This window comes from Vulpes lagopus, chromosome 11, assembly GCF_018345385.1.
Source record: "Vulpes lagopus strain Blue_001 chromosome 11, ASM1834538v1, whole genome shotgun sequence".
NCBI classification, from domain to species: Eukaryota; Metazoa; Chordata; class Mammalia; order Carnivora; family Canidae; genus Vulpes; species Vulpes lagopus.
The window spans coordinates 46,522,401-46,544,873 of NC_054834.1; the positions used below are offsets into that span (position 1 = coordinate 46,522,401).

At 37.4% G+C, this 22,473-nt stretch overlaps 1 protein-coding gene across 1 annotated transcript in view; it reads left to right on the forward strand.

The window, feature by feature from the left end:
* CFH (complement factor H) overlaps window positions 1-15,382 on the forward strand; it is a 77,710-nt gene extending 62,328 nt beyond the window's left edge. The window contains exons 16-22 of the mRNA XM_041774229.1: window positions 4,362-4,544; window positions 5,013-5,222; window positions 7,229-7,405; window positions 8,605-8,781; window positions 9,988-10,161; window positions 14,327-14,509; window positions 14,967-15,382. Of these exons, the coding sequence (XP_041630163.1) occupies window positions 4,362-4,544; window positions 5,013-5,222; window positions 7,229-7,405; window positions 8,605-8,781; window positions 9,988-10,161; window positions 14,327-14,509; window positions 14,967-15,175 (1,313 nt within the window). The 3' untranslated portion in view covers window positions 15,176-15,382. The remainder of the gene's footprint in view (window positions 1-4,361; window positions 4,545-5,012; window positions 5,223-7,228; window positions 7,406-8,604; window positions 8,782-9,987; window positions 10,162-14,326; window positions 14,510-14,966) is intronic.
* The last annotated feature ends 7,091 nt before the right edge of the window (window positions 15,383-22,473 follow it).

Consider the following 22,473-nt stretch of genomic DNA (forward strand, 5'->3'; position numbering starts at 1 on the left):
GGAATTAGCATTTTAGGGGATGCTCAAATAGGGCGATGGGGGATGAAGTCCCACATCAGGCTCCCTGCAGGGAACCTGCTTCTCTCTCTGCCTGTGTCTCTGCCTCTTTCTCTTTCATGAATAAATAAATAAAATCTTAAAAAAAAAAAAAAAAAGAATTAGTGTTTTGGTTTTCTCTGAGGCTGAAGAGAGCACAAAGATGACATCCCCCTGGTCCATGTTCCCTGAAAGCACCTCTGTAGCCTCCAGATGTGTGACAAATCTGAGGTCTGCCCCTCGAACTAAAGTTTTAGGACAAGTAAATAGTCCTGTTTCCGAGAAAGACTGGGAGTGTGTTTCAGTCAGCTGTCTGGGCACTCCAGGGCAGTACTTATTGTTTGTTGTGAAGGAGCCATTCAGCTCCTTTTCGGGTCTTTTTCAGAGGAAATTGTTCTCTATATAGCTGTAGATTCAAGGTGTCTTGTGAGTGGAGACGGGGTCAGGATTTTCCTTTGCCTTTGTCCTCACATTCGATTTGTACATATTGATTTTATACTCTGACACTATACTAAGTTGCCTTATTCATTTTAGGTATTGTTTTGTAGATCTGTTGCAATTTTCTGTAAGCAATTAATATCACTAAAAATACAAGATTTTATTTTTGCCAGTCCATTTTAATTTTTTTAATTTTTTTTTTATCACTGACTAGGACCTCTGGTAAACTGTTGAAAGAAAATGATGAGAACATACTTCTTTGTCTTATTCCTGATCACTGGGAGGAGGGTATTCAACATTATATAAGTATAATGTCACAAGTATAATGTCAATTTAGGACTTTTGTAGATGCCCTTTTGTAGCATAAGGAGATTTCCTTCTATTCTTACTTAACTGAGTGAGAAATTTTATGATCAACCAATGTTGAATGTTTTTAGATGGTTTTTGTTTATCTCTTGGTATGATAATATGACTTTCTTAACTCCGTTCATACAGTGAATTATATATATATACATTTTTGAATGTTGAACAAATCTCTCCTTCCTGAAGTTAACCCTACGAGATGGTGACCTGTTATTCTTCCTATATTTTCATGTACTCGATTTGCTGATCTAGTTTTAGGGAGTTTTGCATCTGTATTCATGGGGAATATTAATCTGTAGTTAATTTTTCTTTTAATGCCTCTCCCAGGTTTTAAGATTATCATGGCCTCATAAGACGAATTGAGGACTGCTCTCTGTTTCTCTGTTTTCTGAAAGTATATGTGTAATATTATTATTACACACATTACACAATATTATATATTACACATATCATTTTATTATTTTTACCGTAAATGATTGATAGACTTTACTCACAAAGTCACCTGACATATAATTTGCTTTTTTGGAAATTTTTCTATTTTTTAAATATTTCATTTATTTATTCATGAAAGACAGAGAGAGAGAGAGGCAGAGACACAAGCAGAGGGAGAAGCAGGCTCCCTGCAGGAAGCCTGATGTGAGACTTGGTCCTACGACTCCGGGATCACACCCTGGGCCAAAGGCAGATGTTCAACTGCTGAGCCACCCAGGCATCCCTGAAAATTTTTCTTGGTGAAGAATTCAATTTCTTTAATAAGTAGTGAAATATTCAGATTTTCTTATTGTCTTTTGTCAATGCAGGGAAGTTGTATTTTTCAAGAAACAGCTCTATTTTGTCTAATTTATGAAATTGATTGGTATATATAATTGTTTCTAACAGTTAATATTCTATTTTCCTTTTAATTATATAGTTTCTTTGTTGGTATTACTTCTTTCATTCTTGACATTGATACTTTTTTCTCCTTTCATCTTAATTATTCTTGCTGTATTTCTTCTTCCGTTTTATTAATATTTCCAAATAACCAATTTTAATGCTTAATTTTCTCCATTTACTCTCTTCTAATTTTTATAGCCTTATTAACATTCATTATTTTTTCTGTTTCTTTTTTTCTGTTTGTCTTTCTCAATTTTCTCTTTTCTGGTGATTTAACTAGTTTGTGCACTCTAATTACATTGATTTTAATTTTATTTTTTCATTTCTTAAGGTAGGAAATTAAAACATTGATTTAAACCATCCTACTTTTTTTTTAAAGATTTTATTTGTTTATTCATGAAAGACACATAGAGAGAGAGAGACAGAGACATAGGCAGAGGGAAAAGCAGGCTCCATGTGGAGGACCCCTATGTGGGACTTGATCCCAGGACTCCAGGATCATGCCCTGAGCCAAAGGCAGATGTTTAACCACTAAGCCACCCAGCCGTCAGGCCATCCTACTTTTTAAAGATAAATTCCATTTTTCCTTCTAAGTATCACTGTATAGCAGCCTCAAAATTTGTATATACATCTCATTTTCATTTAATTCTATGTGGAATGTTCTCTAATATTCCTTGTGATTTCTTCTTTGATGGGTCAGTTATTTAGATTTTGTTGCTTAATTTCCAAATATTTTTTCCTAAATAAATTTATTCTTTTACAGCTTTTTTTGTTGTTGTTGGTATGATTGCTATAAAAAGAGCTGCAAAAAATACCAAATCATTTTTAAAATATAAAAATAAAATACAGGGACATCTGGGTGGCTCAGCTGTTGGGCGCCTGCCTTTGGCTCAGGTGGTGATCCCGGATCGGGGATCAAGTCCTGCATCCGGCTCCCTGGGAGGAGCCTGCTTCTCCCTCTGCCTGTGTCTCTGCCTCTCTCTCTTAGTCTGTGTCTCTCATGAATAAATTAATAAATCTTAAAAAAATAATAATAAAATACAAATAAACTTTTTATAAAAGCATAAACAGACGATTTGCAGAATAGTAATTCTATCTTTAGGGAAATTTAATTGCTAGACCAACATCTGGCAAAATGTATCAGAGGAAGGACAAATTAACATTATTAGGACAAAAACGATTAAATATCAGATATAGAAGAAACTAAATCATTGAAAAAAATACGCCAAAATATTTAAAACAAATAAGAAAAAAAATTTGGTTAAATATAAAATACTTCTATGCTTAGAAAATATGAGACAGAAATCGAAAATATTAGTAAGCATGAATGAAGTGTATTCAGTCAAATATTTCTCTGAATTGAGTACAAAATCTTGGGTAACTGAAAGGACTTACAAGACTTCCCAGTGTACAACTCACATAAGACCTTAAATGAAATACACACATGGCAGGAGAAAGCAAAATCAAGGACTCATAGAGAAGTCCCAAAGCCTCCAGGTATAGCCAGCTATCCAGAGTCTTCCCTCATTGAAAAAGACATGCTCTGTTTTCAGATTATGACCTGCCACAACGCTGTACAGTATCTCAGCTCCCTGGGAGATCAAACATGAGTTTACAGAGAAATTTTATTTTATTTTTTTATGATAGAGAGAGAGAGAGAGAGGCAGAGACATAGGCAGAGGGAGAAGCAGGCTCCATGCACCGGGAGCCCGACGTGGGATTCGATCCCGGGTCTCCAAGATCGCCCCCTGGGCCAAAGGCAGGCGCTAAACTGCTGCGCCACCCAGGGACCCCCTACAGAGAAATTTTATATACCTTGCTGGTCACACAACTGAAGCTGGGCTGTCTAATCCGTCACACAAGGTGTATTTCATTAACCTCTATACCTCTTAATAGTGTTGGCAAGCTAGTAAACAGTACCTCCAGGGAATTTTGAACTTTAAACAACACACTATAAATCATTAGTGACCATATCTAATTCTTATCTTCGCCAAGAATCTGTATCAAATAATTTGATCATTAACTACAGGCAGTTCTTCCTCCGGCTAATTAGCTTCCATTCCACATCTTGTAAGGATTTTAATCCAATCACAATATGTTTGATTAAGGATATCTGTTAAAAAGATTCTGATATCTGTATCTAGTGCCTTTTACTGAGTGGACAATTCAGTTAGAACATCCTAATGTTTAGAAATAATTAAAATAGGTTTTACAGGGATCCCTGGGTGGCGCAGTGGTTTGGCGCCTGCCTTTGGCCCAGGGCGCGATCCTGGAAATCCCGGATCGAATCCCACGTCGGGCTCCCAGTGCATGGAGCCTGCTTCTCCCTCTGCCTGTGTCTCTGCCTCTCTCTCTCTCTGACCATCATAAATAAATAAAAATTAAAAAAAAAATAAAATAGGTTTTACATAAATTTTGCAAGTTTTATCACAGAAAGAATAAAAGAAAGATACTACAAGTAATATGGTGAGAATATAAGCCACGTGATATATTAAAGTGCTCTAAAAGCTGAAGAGTACAACACATTTAAACATAGAACATGACGTTATTATTTGGTCATTAATAATACATTATTATTGAGTTTTCTGTTTATCTTTTAAGTATTTTTTACTTTTGATGTTTAATCAAGAATCTAATTTTAATATTTTTAGAAGTTGAAAAGCAGTCATGCCCCCCTCCACCTCAGATTCCCAATGCTCAGAATGTGGCAACGACAGTGAATTTTAAGGATGGAGAAAAAGTATCTGTTGTCTGTCAAGACGATTACACAATTCAGGATGCAGAAGAAATTGTGTGTAAAGATGGAAGATGGCAGTCAGTACCACGCTGTGTTGGTCAGTAGTGCATAACTTGCTTTATAACATTCTTTCAAAGGAGATTAATTCTTCCTTAGGCTTTGTGTAAATGAACAAGATGAAGATCTCTGTATCTATTTCACTTAAACCTGAACAGTAAATCACAAACTAAGTATATAAATCAATCAGCATTCTTTCACTTCTATTGTGAAATGAACAGGCAAAAACTTTGGGTTACTGTGCAAACAACTACAGAAAATTTGTTTATACCTGTTTTATTTCTCGTGATGAACAGGACAAGAATGAAGGTGCATAGTGAACAAATGGAGAATAGCGTAGATTGTATGGAGATATATATGCTTGAAAGTTTCAAATGTTTTTCAGTTTCTGTAATTTAACTCGTTTAAATTGTCCTTATTTTAAAATTTCAAATGACAAATTTCATTGCATTTTTCAGTTTAAACATTATATCCGTGCTTGACTCTTTGATCTTTGGTTTTTATACAGAAAAAATCCCATGTCCTCAACCATCTCCTATAGAACATGGAACCATTAAATCATCTATATTTTCAGAAGAAATAGAAGAAACATCAAAACCTAAGTCTTACCCACATGGCAGCAAATTAAATTACACTTGTGAGGATGGTTTCAGGGTATCTGAAAAGGATGAGATAACTTGCCAGATGGGAAAATGGAGTTCTTTACCTCGGTGTGTAGGTGAGGACAGTATGCAAACTAAAATTCTACCCTCAATTTTCAATACAATCCATTAAACAGAACTGTCATCAAACCTAGGAGAAAGAATCCTTTAGGTTTCTAAATATATAAAATCATTTATATCTAAATCTATAAAATCATTTATATATTTATGTACTTTACCAAACAATGTTTGCATAATCAAGCCTATCCCATTTTTGTTAATTTGATTGATTTGTTATAGAATCACTTTTAATTCTGGCAATTGTTTAATTAAAACTAGATGTGTAGTGCAACTAAACCTATTCATATATGCCTATCCATATCCCTACCTATGTATATAAGTTGTACTGTTACTTTGCCATCAGTTTAAAACATTTTTTTTGTTTTTCCTATAATGTGCTTCCTGATTTTTACAATACATGGTACTTATCTTAAGATGATTAATTCTAAATGCTCTTCTTTTTATTATTCACTATATCGGTTTGAGAAGCACTGATAGTTTCTTTCATAAATATATTGACATTTTAATTTTTATTCTTTTAATTCAAAAAAATTTTTAAGTTTACATTTAAATTCCACCTATTTAACACAGTGTAATATTAGTTTCAGGTGTACAATCTAGTGATTCAGCAATTCCATACAACAGCTGGTGCTCATCACAAGTGCCCTTCTTAATCCTCTTCACCTATTTCACTCATTCCCCCCACTAAGTCCCCTCTGGTAACCAACAGTTTGTTCTCTATAGTTGAGACTGTTTCTTGGTTTGCCTCCCTCTTATTTTTTCTCCTTTGCTCATTTGTTTTGTTTCTTAAACTTCACATATGAGTGAAATCATGTGGTATTTGTCTTTCTCTGATTTATTTCACTTAACATTATACTCTCCAGCTCCATCCATGTCATTGCAGTTGGCACGATTTCATTCTTTTTATGGCTGAGTAATATTCCATTTGTGTGTGTGTGTGTGTGTGTGTGTGTGTGTGTGTGTGTGCTATCCTTTCTTTATCCATTCGCTTATCAATGGACACTTGGGCTCCATTCATATCTTGGCTATTGTAAATAATGCTACTATAAACATCAGGGTACACATATTCCTTTGAATTAGTATTTTTGTATGCCCTGAGTAAATACCTAGAAGTGCAATTGCTGGATCATAGGATAGTTCTATTTTTAACTTTTTGAGGAACCTCCATACTGTTTTCCAGAGTGACTGCACCAGCTTGCATTCCCACCAGCAGTGCAAAAATGTTTCCCTTTCTCTGTATCCTCACCAGTACCTGTTGTTTCTCACAGTTTGTTTTGGTTTGATTTGGTTTGAATTTTTGTTTGTTTTGTTTTGTTTGCCATTCTGACAGGTATAAGGTGGTATCTCATTGTGGTTTTGCTTAGTATTTCCCTAATGATGAGTAATGTTGAGCATCTTTTCATGTATCTGTTGGCCATCTGTATATCTTCTTTGGAAAATTGTCTATTCATGTCTTCTTCCATTTTTAATTGGATTATTCATTTTTCAGGTGTTGAGTTTTATAAGTTCTTTCTATATTTTGGATACTAACCCTTTAACAGATATGCCATTTGCAAATAGCTTCTCCTATTCTGTAGGTTGCCTTTTCATTTTGTTTATTGTTTCCTTCACTGTGCAGAAGCTTTTTATTTTGATATAGTCCCAATAGTTTATTTTTGCTTTTGTTTTCCTTGCCTTAGGAGACATATCTATAAAGAATATGATAGAAAGATATGATGACAGCTGATAATATATGAATATTTTTGGTTTCAAGTTCTTGCTCAGGTTTCCAGCTGGACACCATCAGAGTGGTAGCTTTAGGAACCATTTGTGCACCTTCTCTGTGTTATGATTGTAACTCTTGTGTTATCATTTCTTTTCTTTTTTTTTTTATTTTTTTTTATTTTTTATTTTTTTTATCATTTCTTTTCAAATAATACTGCCAAATACGGCAACCAGTACATAAAATTAAATTTCAAAATTAATGAAACGTGGAATTATTCTTTCTTTTTTTTTTTTTCAGGGCTTCCTTGTGCACCACCAGCGTATATGGTTACACATGGTATTCTAATTCAAAAATCAGACAGTTACCAATATGGAGAAGAAGTGATGTATAAATGTGATGATGGTTTTGCAATTGATGGACCTGCATCTGTAAAATGTTTAGGAGGAAAATGGTCTAATCCACCAAAATGCATAAGTATAGTGTATTTAATTTTACTCTAAGGTTGATAACTATTTTTTAAAGATTTTATTTAGGGATCCCTGGGTGGCGCAGCGGTTTGGCGCCTGCCTTTGGCCCAGGGCGCGATCCTGGAGACCCGGGATCGAATCCCACGTCGGGCTCCCGGTGCATGGAGCCTGCTTCTCCCTCTGCCTGTGTCTCTGCCTCTCTCTCTCTGTGACTATCATAAATAAAAATTAAAAAAAAAAATAAAGATTTTATTTATTTATTCATGAGAGACAGAGAGAGAGAGAGGCAGAGACACAGGCAGAGGGAGAAGCAGGCTTTCTGTAGGAGCCCAAGGTGGGACTCAATCCCGGGACCCTGGGATCACGAGCTGAGTCAAAGGCAGACGCTCAACCACTGAGCCACCCAGGCACCCCAATTTTTAATTCAGACATCAGTGGTACAAATATGAAACTAGGCAGTAATTCTAGAATTTAACAAGGTATCTCTGGGAAGTTGTAGATTTCTTCATCTCTGTTCTTTTTTTTTTAAGATTTTATTTATTTATTTATTCATGAGAGACAGACAAAGAGAGACAGAGACAGAGACTAGCAGAGACACAGGCAGAGGGAGAAGCAGGCTCCATGTAGGGAGCCTGATGTGGGACTCGATCCCAGACTCCAGGATCACGCCCTGAGCCAATGGCAGGTGCTAAACTGCTGAGCCACCCAGGGATTTCCCTCATCTCTGTTCTTGTATTACAGCTGCTCCTTGCTAATCAATCATTATTCAATTTATTGTTGAATATAAGTTATCCCCTTATAAATATATAGTTTTCTAAGATATTTGACATAATTAAAAGTAACAGATTTTGACAGAAGCAGAAAATACAAATACATACATAATTAGGTGGCTTGTATGGGCAAAAAAAGAATTTGAGTGGAAGAAATATGATATCAAGACTTACATGTATCCATAGCTTTATAGGGTTTCCATATCATCACCTCCATGTTTTACCTTTTTTTTCCCCATGTTTTACTTTTGATAAGCATAGGACTATTCAATGTAATTCACTCAAAAGACTTCTAACACATTTTTTTTCAACTAATAAGAAAAATTGTGTACAATGCTCATTGGTTTGATGTGTACTTATCATCCTACATTATAGTTATTGGTCATTATGTATTTTAAAAGATTCACTGAACAAGTACGTGTTCTTTTTCTTTCAGAAACAGACTGTTTTAACTTACCCAGCTTTGGTAATGCCATACCCATAGGCCCGAAGAAAGTAGTATATAGGTCAGAAGAAAAAGTGACTTATAGATGTCCAACATATTACCTTTTGGATGGACCCGATTTTGTACAGTGTCTTAATGGCCAATGGATAGGAAGTCCAGTATGCAAAGGTATTTTAATATTTTAGAATCTACTTACCAAAATGTCTTAAGTAATATAATATAGAATTCCCACTAACACCATTTAAAAAAACAGACATAGATTATTTTTTTAGGCCAGGTCAAAGAAGGTTTATGCTTTAACATAAAGGGATAAAATTGTGTACTCAGTGGTTCATCTTTTTTTTTGCCTAGTGGTTCATCTTTAAACCCAATGGTTCTCAAATTGATATCTCTGGAATAGCAGCATTAGTGTCTTCTGGGAAATTGTTACAAATGCAAATGTAAATTTACAGGCTCACTCAGACCTGTTGAGTCAAAAACTCTGGGGATGCAACCTTGAAAAGGTCTTAACAATTCCCAAGAGATTTGATATGTACTCCAGTTTAGGAACCATAGCTATAGCCTATTATACTTAATATCCTCCTGAACCTCACTGGTGAGTTATAAATTACTCACTGAAATGTCCTTAAGCATTTGCAAAAAAAAAAAAATCATTAAAGAGTGTTTTTATAAACTGTACATTTATATTTCTGTTATTTTTCCACATCATCTGTTTGGATCCTCAGTTAATCATCCTCTTCCAACTATGGCATTCTTCAAAGTGTGTTAATTCTTCATTTGTTATCTAAGGAAGTGCCTACTATGTTTATTTTTCTAAGGGCCTAAAATTATATTCATAAACACGATGATTACAAGCCAAAATCTGAAATCAAATAATCTTTTTATTAGGATTTTCATCTTTTTAAAGATTTTATTTATTTATTTATTTATTTATTTATTTATTTATTTATTTATGAGAGACGCAGAGAGAAAGAAGCAGAGACATAGGTAGAGGGAGAAGCAGGTTCCATGTAGGGAGCTCAATCCTGGAACTCCAGGATCACTCCCTGAGCCAAAGGCAGATCTTCAACCTCTGAGCTACCCAGGTGTCCCATGATTTTCATTCTGAATTTATATAATTTATAATATTGATTTTACTAAAAATGGGAAATGTCCAGAAAAACTCTCCTTTTCATAGAAGCTTAAATCTTATCAGAGGATATTGTTTTATCTTTTCTTCAATCTTATATGTAAACTTCTTAAAATTGGCACTGTTTCATAATAAACTGTTGATCTTAAATTCCCCCTTGGGATATATTTGGAATCCCATCTGTTGATTTGCTACTCAAAATTATCATTGAATTAGAGATGCTTCTTTTTTTTCTTCCCATTAAGATATGTCCTGCGAGAGTCCACCCAAAGTGAAAAATGCTATTGTACTAAACGAGAGGCTTAGGTATCTGCCTGGTTGGAGTGCTCATTATGAATGCATCAAACCTTTTGACCTTTTTGGAGAAGCAGAAGTGACATGTTTAAATGGGACCTGGACAAAACCACCTCAATGTGGAGGTAAAGTATCTTATTTCTCCTTAAATTTTAAAGAATATATTAAGGACTAATAATGGCATCCTTTTTTATCTCAAATAAAACGATCGTGCTTAAAATCCAATCTTTTCTTTTTGTGGACTACATAAGTGATATTATATATTTATTTTACGAAAGATTTAGCCAGATTAGGGAAGTTGGAATCATGGAAAAATCTCTCTCTCTCTTTTTTTTGTTTTTGTTTTTTTTAATTTTTATTTATTTATGATAGTCACACAGAGAGAGAGAGAGAGAGAGAGAGAGAGAGAGGCAGAAACATAGGCAGAGGGAGAAGCAGGCTCCATGCACCGGGAGCCCGACGTGGGATTCGATCCCGGGTCTCCAGAATAGCGCCCTGGGCCAAAGGCAGGCGCTAAACCGCTGCGCCACCCAGGGATCCCTCTCTCTTTTTTTTTTTGAAGAGAGAGTGAGTGTGAGTATGAGCAGTGGGAGTAGGGGGGTAGAGAGAGGGAGAGAGAATCTTTAGCAGATTCCATGCTAAGGGCAGAACCTGACCTGGGACTCAATCCCATGACCCTGAGGTCATGACCTGAGCCATAATCCAGAGTTTGTCGCTCAACCACCTGAGCCACCTAGGCAACCAGAAAATTATCTATCTTAAGCATTAAGACACTCAATTATTTCAATCTATTAAAATGCTAAGAGGGGGACCTGGGTTGAGCATCCAACTCTTGATTTTGCCTCAGGTCATGATCTTAGGGTTGTGGCATGGAGCCCCATGACAGGCTCCATGCTCAGTTAGGAATCTACTTGTCCCTCTTCCTCTGCTCCTCCCCCTCCTTCTCTAAAATAAATAAATAAATAAATCTGTTTTTAAAAATGATATGTTGAGGACATTTGACAGTCTTATGAAATTTCACTTTGAGATACACAATGAGTACCTGGGGCATGATCATAGAATGTTATGTAAATTTGGGCTTCTTCAGCATGTGGATTATATAATGGTGGGTTACCAGCTGAGTTCAACAAGGAAACTCAACAAGGAAGTTAGTGTAGATAATAAAAAAAGTCTGAGAACTTGGTCATAGCACACTCCAGTATTTAGAGTTTAAGAAATAAGAGGAGCCAACAAAGGAGATATTATAGCCTCTTGTTTTTCAAATCAACTTTTGCTTAGCATATATAATTTTCCAATCTTTTACTTTGAGCCTACCTATATTTTCATGTTTGAAGTGAGTTTCTTTCTTTTTTTTTTTTTTTTTTTGAAGTGAGTTTCTTTTAGTTGCCATAGGTTTGGCTCTTGTTTATGTGTCCACTTTGCCATTTTCAGCCTTTTAACTGAAGTATTTAAACCATTTATACTTAATGTAATTATTGATAGATTAGGGGTTGTGTCTGCCATTTTATTATTTGTCTTGAATGTCTTTATTTCTCACTCCCATTTCTTTCTTTTCCATCCTTGTGGATTTTTGGAACATTTAAAAATAATTTTATTTTGACATGTTTATGTTGTTTCAGAGCATATCTCTTTGTAGCTTTATCTGTGGTTGCTCAACGTATTAAGATGCACATATGTAGCTTGTTACACCCTCTGGTTTTGACATTTTACCACTTAAAGTGAAATGAGGAAACCTTACTTCCACTTAGGTCCATTTACCCTCCCCACATTTTATTTTTCACATATTTATTTTTTGAGAGAAATAGAGAGTGAGAGGGGAGTGGTGAGGACTATGTGTGTGGGGGGGGTGGATCTTAAGCAGCCTCCATGCCCAGCTTAGAGCCCAATAAGGGAGGCTCTATTGGGACAATACAGGGAGGGCTTGATGTCCCAACCCTGAGATCATGACCTGAGCTGAAGTCTAAAGTAGATGCTCATCTGACCGACTGAGCAACCCAGGTGCCCTTACCCTGTCCACATTTCAAACATAAATGTCTTTTTTTTTTTTTTCAAACATAAATGTCTTAAGTATTTCTTCTACATATATTGAGCACCATATCAAATGATGTAATGTTGTGCAAACATCAAACCTAATGAACTCATTAGGAAAAAGAGAGTCTATTATATTTACCCTTATTTTTTCAGTCCTTTGCTTTTCTTCCTTCATGAAGTCTCTCAGTCCTTGTTCTGTTATCTTCTCCCTGCTTTTTGAAGAATTCTTTTCACAATTCTTTAAAGATCTGCTGGAGATAAATATCTTTTGTCTCAGAATATCCTCTTTTCTCCCTTAAGTCCTAAAGGGTAGTATCACCGGATATAGCATTCAGGGGTAACAGTTCTTTTCTTCTAGTATTTGAAAAATCTTGTCACTTCTTTCTTTCTGGCTTGATGATTACAGGTGAGAACCCCTCTGACACTTGAATCCGTTTTCCCTTATAAGTTTGCTTCATTTCTGTGTAGCTGCTTTTGAGGTTTTTTTCATTTTCTTTAGTTTTCCTCAGTTTGATTACAATGTATCTCAGGATGAATTTCTTTGGGTTTGTCTTGTTTGGCTTTTTCAATATGAATGTTTATGCCTTGTGGCCAATTTAGGAAATTTTAGTCCTTTTTTTTTTTTTTTTTGAAGTTTTTTGTTGTGTTTTGTTTTCAGTCTATTTTCAAAGTGAGTAATTTGTATTTTATATATTCAAGTTGATTTATCCTTCCATCATCTGTAAACCATGATAGAGCCTATCTAGCAAGGGTTTGTTTTTTTTTTTTTAATTCCATTACTACATTTTTTAGTTCTATAATTCCCACTGGATTTTTAGTCAAATAATTCCAATATCTGTTTCATATCAGTGTTGTGATCTGTTGATTATCTTTCTCTTGAGATTTTCCTGGTCCTCAGTATGATGAGTGATTTTTTATTGTGTTCTAGACATTTGGTGTGTTATGTTTTAGACTCTGGATTTTATTGAAATCTCTTATTTATCAGGCCTCCATTACTGCAGAGAGTGCAAGTCCAGGCTTTCCACTTGGCCTCCACTGACACCATGGAAAGTGGAGAGATATCTTGTTCCCTGATGGTGGATAGAAGTCTAGGTGCCACACTTGGCCTCCATTGATCACTGTTGATCTCTGATCAACATGGGAAGAGGGTTGGTCAAGGTTTCTCTTCTATGATGATTTTTGGGAGTAATTCAAGTATTGTAAAAAATACATATATATTTCTGTCTTGCTATAATACTCCTTTCCTGAGCCTTTGGCTAAAGAGAGAAGGCAACTCTTGGGACTTTTCTTTTTTCTTTTTGGCCTGAACTTGATATCATTTCTGGGTTCCAGTCTTCTTCAGTGCCCAGGCCAGGCTCCATAGAAGGCAAAATGAAAACCCAAACAACTCACTGCTGTAGAAATCCTTGAATAGGGGCAGCCCGTATGGCTCAGTGGTTTAGTGCTGCCTTCAGCCCAGAGCCTGATTCTGGAGACCCGGGATCAAGTCCCACGTCTGGCTCCCTGTATGGAGCCTGCTTGTGTCTCTGCCTTTCTCTCTCTCTCTCATGAATAAATGAATAAAGTCTTTAAGAAAAAAAAAAAAGAAATCCTTGAATAATCTCTTATGTTGGTTTTCATAATATGTTCAGGATTTTTAGTGATACTTAGTAGAAGGAATAAGCAGAAAGGTTTTTTGGGTTTTTAAAAAGATTTTATTTATTTATTCATGAGAGAGAGAGAGAGGAAAGAGAGAGAGAGAGAGGCAGAGACACAGGCAGAGGGAGAAGCAGGCTCCATGCAGGGAAACTCTCCAGTATCACACCCTGGGCTGAAGGTGGTGCTAAACTGCTGAGCCACCTGGGCTGCCCTGAGGATTCTTTTGTAATAAAAATGAAAATCAATAAAGAACGACTAGAGATCCAATAGACACTGCAGTATGTTATATGTATTAAGAAACTTTGTTTATATTTACTATCCGTCTGTCCTTCATTTATTCAATAGGAAAAATATTTTTAATACCTTAATACTGTAAAGCAGACGGTTTGTTAATGCTTTATGTGGTGTGCTTTCCTGTAGGATAAAAGGAAAGGCTTAAAAGTTTTGAAAATGAATGAAAAGTTTCATTTCAGTTTAAGTGATTAAAATGTCTTCAGTGAATCATTTCTGTCAGCAGAAGTCACAAGTCTTGATACTGCATATTGTGCTATATTTTTATTTGCTTTATTTTAGCCTGCTTTTCTTTAGTCTTTCAATAAATCAAACAAATATTTTGTTTAGAATCTAAAGGAAAATGTGGGCCTCCTCCACCTATTGACAATGGAGACATTACTTCATTCCCATTATCAGCATATGCTCCAGAATCATCAGTAGAGTACAAATGCCAGTCCTTGTATGCACTTCAGGGAAACAGGATTGTAAGATGCAGAAATGGACAGTGGTCAAAACCACCAAAATGCTTAGGTAAATATTTTCATATTCTCATGGATCCTGGGAAAATCAGTATAATGAGTAAGATGTCTTACTGTTATTAATAGAATGTTCATTGATTAACAAACAACCATTTGTTGAATATGTGACTACCAAATATTAATATGAGAAGAAATAAAGTTGGAAAAAAACTCCTATTCAAGCAACAAAAGATCCTTTACTGAAAGGACTCTGGATTTCTTCATGTTATAATTGACATTATGAATCTTTGAGTATAAAATTATCACACCTTAAGTGTGGTACATCATTTTACATCATTGATCATTTAAAATGATTTAAATCGATGCAGTGGATTTTCAGTTAATTGGTTTGGAAAAGATTTTGAAAACAAAGCCCTGGACCAGCGTAGAAGATTCTACTTGAGAGTCTAAAGTTCTATGGAAAATATTTGTTTACTACTCGATGTTATATTCTTTTTTTTCACCTTCAGATGCCTGTGTTGTATCAGAAGAGATCATGAGAAGAAATAACATACGATTTCGATGGTCTTCTGAGACAAAACTGTATTCTCAAACAAGGGATACTGTTGAGTTTGAATGTATCCCTGGATATATTTCAAAGACAAATAATCAAGAATTCCGAGCAGTCTGTCATGAAGGGAAAATGACATATCCTGTTTGTGTAATAGGTTATGGTTAAGATGCAGTTTTATAATTAAAGTATATACATTTACTGAGAATTTTTATTATCAGTCCAATTCTCAGTTTATTTTGTCAAGTATTGTGTAACTCATTTATATTCATAAATCAGAATTTGTATTAAATATGATGTGGATGATGTAATTATAATCAGAGGAATGAATAAATCCTTCTTAAAAGCACCTCATTAAAACTTGGCAAGCTAAAATGCTTTGTGTCCTATTCATAAAATATCTGTGGCAAGAGATTAGGTCACTCCAGTGTCTACTTCTATCCATCTTTCCCTCTAACTTTCTCAAAACGTCTTCCAGAACTTCTGAGTCTGCCTGAGACTCTCCATTTCAGAGGAAATGGGAGAAAATGCTTTTCACCATTTTCAAGATAATTTCATTTCAAAAACATGTGAAAACCTAACTATGCCATACCTTATTAATAATACAATATAAGTAGTTATTATTTACTTTTGCTTATCTGTCAATAGATATATATACCCAAAAAATGATTATAAATGCAAGATTTTCTACAAGATGGCTATATAGCACACATAAAAATTCAAACATATCATAAACAGAAATTAGAATCTAATTGGGTGCATAACTGTCATAACATGAAACGTGACAAAAAATCTGATTTCAAGTATAAACACCCACACAATATTTTGAACACTATAAGCATACATGTTATAGAATCTATAAACAGTATAAGCATAACTGTTTATAAAACAAGAATTGTCAGGAAATACAATAAAATATTTACAATAACTACAGTTGAATTTAAAGGTGCTAGAAGTAAGAGTTGGTGTTTAAGCCCTTAATAGTCACCTGTATTGAGAAGACTGGGTGGCTCAGCGGTTGAGTGTCTGCCTTCCACTCGGGGCATGATCCCAGGTCCCCAGATAGAGTCTGCATAGGGCTCCCTCTGGGGAGCCTGCTTCTCCCTCTGTCTGTGTCTCTGCCTCTCTTTGTCTCTCATGAATGAATAAAAAATAAAATCTTTTTTAAAAAGTCACCTGTAGGGACCCCTGGGTGGCGCAGCGGTTTGGCGCCTGCCTTTGGCCCAGGGCGTGATCCTGGAGACCCGGGATCGAATCCCACGTCGGGCTCCCGGTGCATGGAGCCTGCTTCTCCCTCCGCCTGTGTCTCTGCCTCTCTCTCTCTCTCTCTCTCTGTGACTATCATAAATAAATAAAAATTAAAAAAAAAAAAAAAAAGTTTAAAAAGTCACCTGTATTTTCCAGTTTTTCTATCTTTAGTATTATCACCTTTAAACCACAATAAAGGTGGTTATTTTGATGGGGTGCCTGGCTGGCTCAGTCAATGGAGTGTGCTCATGAATTTGAGCTCCATGTTGAGTATAGAGATTACTTAAATATGTAAATACATCTTTTTAAAAATAAAACAAAATAAAGATATATTAAAAGTAGGATGATACACGTTGAGAGCTATGAGGAACTCTTTGGTAACGATCTTTAAACCTAATGACATCTTCATGAGTTTGCTGCAATAGAGGGTTTTGGAAACATTCAACCACAAGAGTCTGAAATATGATTTTTGCGTGCATACATTTCAAGCAGCATAATTAGCTAAATTCAGTTGACTGTAAACATTTTTAAATTCTACAAAAATATGAAAACTTTAAGGTGAAAATAAAGATTAAATTAAAGTAAAAATATTTTAAGGTGATAACTTGTTACTTCATTTTGCATCAAATCAAGTTGCATTCTTAGAATGAGAAACCTGGCTGTCTCTAATAGCGTTGATTTATTTAAATTTGAATCACAAGTGATAGCCAGTTTTCTCATGTTTAAAAGAACATTGTCACAATTGTCAAGTTATCTTTGCTATTAATATTGACATACATACTGTTTCTCCTATAATCAACATATTCTATAAGCAATCATTTTCATTGTTGGCTACAAAAAGTGATTTTTAAGATGAATTTTATTCTTTTTCTGCAGTTATTGTCATTCTTGTGTAAAGATTAAGTGTTAATTTTCCAATTTCTTAAATCTTTTACCTAAAACTATTTGGTAAATCTTTATTTTTGCTCTTGAATTTCCAATTTTGAGTAGGACTTGATGATAGTGACTTTCTGTGATGACTTTAAAGATTTTTTCTTTTGTATTATTTTTATTATTTTTTAAGATTTTATTTATTTATTCATGACAGACACAGAGAATGAAAGATAGAGAGGCAGAGACACAAGCAGAGGGAGGAGCAGGCTCAATGCAGGGAGCCCAACCTGGGACTCAATCCCAGGTCTCCAGGATCACACCCTGGGCTGAAGGCGGTGCTCAACTGCTGGGCCACTGGGGCTGCCCATCTTTTTTTTTTTTTTTTTTTAATGTTCTATCAGAAAGGATTCATGAATTTTTGCTTATTCAATTTGTCAAAAACAATTATAGTCATTATTCTTTGAAGCTCAAATTATCCCAAATTTGACTAGTGAGTGCCCCTTGAAACTGGCTCCTGATTGTTTTATTATACCTACGAGTCTTTGAGTGTTTCTTTTCTTTTTAGCACAACAGAATGTTCAGGTTCACCGGTATACTTCCCTGACCAACACCCAAATCATACATCTTTCCAAAAGTCTGATTCTTTTTATTGGGAAATAGTGTTTAGAACACAAAAACTGTGCTATTAGTACTAGATGGGAACATTCAATACTGTTGAAATGTCTTCAAATGTCTTTTTTGCTTGTCAGAAATCTGAAATAGAAATGAAATTTAAAATTCATTTGCTCTTATTGGTTCTTACAATTCAGGGTTATAAGTAATACAGGGTTAAGAAACTTTAAAATGGCCAGCCTGGGTGGCTCAGTGATTTAGAGCCACCTTCAGCCCAGGGCATGATCCTGAAGACCTGATCAAGTCCCAAGTCAGGCTCCTTGCAGAGAGCCTGCTCCTTGCTTTTCCCCTCTGCCTGTGTCTCTGCCTGTGTCTCTCTCTGTCTCTCATGAATAAATAAAACTTTTTTTTTAAGAGTTATTTATTCATGAGAGACAGAGAAAGAGAGAGAGAGAGGCAGAGACACAGGCAGAGGGAGAAGCAGGCCCCATGCGGGGAGCCTGACGCAGGATGGCGCCCTGGGCCAAAGGCAGTCGCTAAACCACTGAGCCACCCAGGGATCCCCCAAAAAGAAACTTTTAAATACATTTTTTGTCTTTTCTCTGTATGCATATATTCTTATATTTAAATATTTTAAAAAATAATACTAGGGGCTCCTGTGCTTAAGCACCTGCCTTCCGCTCAGGTCATGATCCCAGGCAGGGTCCTGGGATACAACCCCTGTCGGGCTCCTTGCCCAGTGGAGCCCTCTCCTTCTGCTTATCTCCCCCGGCTTGTGTGCTCTCTCTCTCTGTCAAATAAATAAATAAATAAATAAATAAATAAATAAATAAAATCTTTACAAAAATAATATTAAAAGTGTAATGCAAACATTACTATCAGCAGTTAAACTACTGAATGAAGGTTAAAAATGTCTTTGCATTTATTTTGTCCTTAGGATGTTGGACTCCTGAGTGTAAGAACTCTCTTCAAAAATGACTTGAAATAATCCTTACCTCTGGCTGGCTCACTTACCAAATTAATAAAATTTTACATTTACTTGCATTAGCATTGTTAGGTTTTTTCCAAAATGAATGGCGGAGAAATAAAAACAAACAAACAAACAAACAAAAAACAGCAGAGCCCGGCAATAGGTTGGAGAGTGCTTTAAAGGGGAGCGCTCCCGGGAGAGGTGGCCCCAGTCGGAGTAGTCGCGCGGGGTTGGGGAGTAGGGGGGTGGGGGGGGTTAGGCCTTATTGGTTCCAGTCGGACCCGGGTGGGTCTCCTGCCAAATTAGGCAAGGGAACGCCGCGTCCCTAGGTGATTGGCTGGGGCTGGGGATGGTCCAGACGATGGGGGGTGGTCCCTGGCTGGAAAGTCCTGGATGGAAAGTTTCGGTTTCCGGTCTAGGATTCGATTTACTGGAGATTGATGTGGTGGTCTTGGCTGCTTTGGCGGGAAGACCAGCCTTTGACCCAATTTGAGATGTCCGCTATTTTGGGTTGGGCTCAGGCAGCCCAACAAGCATTTTTTTTCAATTTTAGATTTCACTTATTCCTCTTTTAAGCTAAACTTTTTTTAAAATATGAAAAATACATTTTTAAGAAGATTGTGCTTATTTGTTTGATAAAGAGAGACAGAGAAGGGGGAGAGACAGAGGGAGAGGAAGAGTGAGAAACTACAGCCAACTGAGCTAAGCTTGAACACTGATGTGGGTGGGTCTCCAGATCACAACCATGAGATCATGACTTGAGCTGAAACCAATAGTCAGATGCTTCACTGACTGAGCCACCTAGATGCCCCAAACATCTACATATTTTAAAAGTCAAAGTAACATGAGAAGAATGCAGAGTAGTCTTCCTTCCATCATATCTGTTCCCTCATTTAATAAAGTTTTATTTGTATTAGTTTCTGACATCCTTTCAGTGTTCATTAATCTTTCTTTTTTTAAAAAAAGATTTTATTTATTTATTCATGAGAGACACACACACACACACACACAGAGAGAGAGAGAGAGAGAGAGAGAGAGAGGCAGAGACACAGGCAGAGGGAGAAGCAGGCTCCACGCAGGGAGCCTCACGTGGGACTCCATCCCAGGTCTCCAAGATCACACCCTGGACTGAAGGCGGCGCTAAACCACTGAGCCACAGAGGCTGCCCTAATCTTTCTTTTAATAGCGAAGGAAGATTACTTAACACATTTTTTTTTAATACATTTATCTGGACTTTGCTTTCATATTTATTTTTAGTGTTTATTTCTAATATTCCCCTGAACTGCCTTCCTCAGCTCCCTGGACAGAGGCTGCCTCGGTAGCTGTTCAGCCATCTACCTAGTCAACAGCACAGTCTGGCATCACAACCCCTCCGAAATGTGGCTGGGTTGGGGACCCATAGGGAGAAAGCTCTGTGGCTTTGTCCTTCTCTGGGCTCCTTTGACTGGCCTTGTGGCTGGGATGCTTCAGAATAAACGTCCAGTGGGTCAGAAGTATCAGAGGAGCCCAACCTGGGGCTGGCCTCAGTGGGATGAGGAGCCCTTCCTATGATGGTGGTGGGCAGACACTGTGGAAGGCCTCATCTTTGGGCAGCTAATGTGGAATTTTTTTTAGGGTAACTGTGTCATCCAGTCACACAATTAGGATTTTTTTTTTCTTGGTGAATGGACATCCTGACTTTGACTTTTCATATGGAAAATTTAATTTAGTGTAAGGGCCAGGACCCCACGTGTGCACAGCAGCCCCTCTCAGGGAAACCCAATTTCTCACCTCGGTGGGAGCCATTTTAAATCTATTACTGGAAAATTGCAAAGTGCTATGTAACATATCACATACATTACCTAAATAGTTTCTAATGGAAACCCTGTGAGATGCGTATTACATCCACATCTTTCAGAGATGAAAGCGTTTCAGAAAGAATAAGCTGTTGGCCAGTGATCACACTGATGAAGTTTTGAAATATAGGGGAGGTCTGGAGCAGATGACCAAGAAAGAATTCTTGAGACAGCTTTGGTGCAAAATGGTGGTTTTATTAAACCTTGGGGACAGGATCCATGGGCTGGAGGAGCTGCTGCGGGGGCCTCTGAGGGGTGGCTGATTATGTACCCAGGAGTTGGGGGAAATAAGCAAAAGGGAGATTTCAAAAGGATGTTCATGTGCTAAGGAGGACCTACAGGGTAGGCCTTGCTGTTGTCAAGTTAAAGATTGATTTCCCCTCCAGGAAGGCATTAACATTGAGACAATTAGAAACTTCCTAAGAATGTCGTCTCCCACCCTGGGCTGGGGCGGGGGCGGGGGTGGGGTCCGTTTGTGGGATACCAGCTGTGCTTCGTCCTCGGCTAGCCCTATTCCCCCGATCAACATTGCTAGGGAGAAGGCAAACCACATTCTTCCTTAAAGATTTGATGTATTTATGGGTCTCTTGAGAGACACACAGAGGCAGAGACCCAGGCAGAGGGAGAAGCAAGCTCAATGTGAGACTCAATTCCAGGACCCCGGGATCACAACCCCAGCCCAAGGCAGCTGCTCCACCACTGAGCCACAAGGCGTCCCCGCAAACTTTGATCTACCTCACAGATTTTTTTTTTTTTAATAACCAATGTTATTCAATTAGTTTTGGAAACAACCTCCCCTCAAGGCTTGAACACAAGATGGAATGCATTGAAAATTTTATCTTAAACGTGGCCCCAAGAATCTTAAAATAGATGTGAAGATCCGCAGTTTGTTCCTTATAACATGAGGGGTAAACCTGGGACGCCGGCGGGTTCTGTTATTGTTATTACCATCCCACGTAAATTAAAGGAGAAAATCCTGAGACGTCTAGCATGCAATAAAATGTAAACACTTTATTTTTTTATTTTTATTTTTTTTAAAGATTTTATTTGTTTATTCATGAGAGACGAGAGAGAGAGAGAGAGAGAGAGAGAGAGAGAGAGAGAGGCAGAGACACAGGCAGAGGGAGAAGCAGGATCCACGCAGGGAGCCCAACGTGGGACTCGATCCTGGGTCTCCAGGATCATGCCCCGGGCTGAAGGCAGGTGCTAAACCCGCTGAGCCACCAGGCATCCCCTGTAAACACTTTAATAAATTAAAAACCCCCTAAAGAAAATTGTTTTGCCCAAGATTGCGAATCCGAGAAACCACCAAGGAGCCGACACCGATGCAAACACGAGGGTTTATTTACAAGCTCGAGCTTGGGTCCAAGTGCACCCGACACAGCGGAGCAGGGACTTGGACCCCGAGGTGGGTTTTAGCTTAGTTTTAGGGGCTGGTGTCGGGGACCTCCAGAAGGGCTGGAGCAATTCCTCAAGTTCTGTTTACATTTTGATATGGGGCCTTCAAGGGCATTGAGCTCTGTTCTCATTCTAATAGGGGCTTCCAGCCCTTGGCCTGGGCTCTGTTCTTATTCTAATATGGGGCTTTGTAGGGCGTTGAGCTGTAAGCTGTTTTTTTTTTTTTTTTCCCTGTAACTTAAGTAATGTAAATTTCAGCTCTTCTTCGTGGGGCCTGGGATGCCTGCACTTGCTAACCTGAACTTAAAGTGGAACGGCCTTAATTTTCTCCGCCTCCACAAAATTATTCGAGAGGAGTTCAATTAATTTTGCGGAGCTGAACTAAGTTGAACGGAACAGGAGCTCACAGCGCTCAGAGCCAACGCCACCCGACAAGGACGGCGTGGGAGCCAACGAGGGCTCCGCAGCCACCTGCAGGTCGAGAGACCCGCGCAGACCGCGGCGCTCGCGCAGGCGCAGAGCGGGGCCCA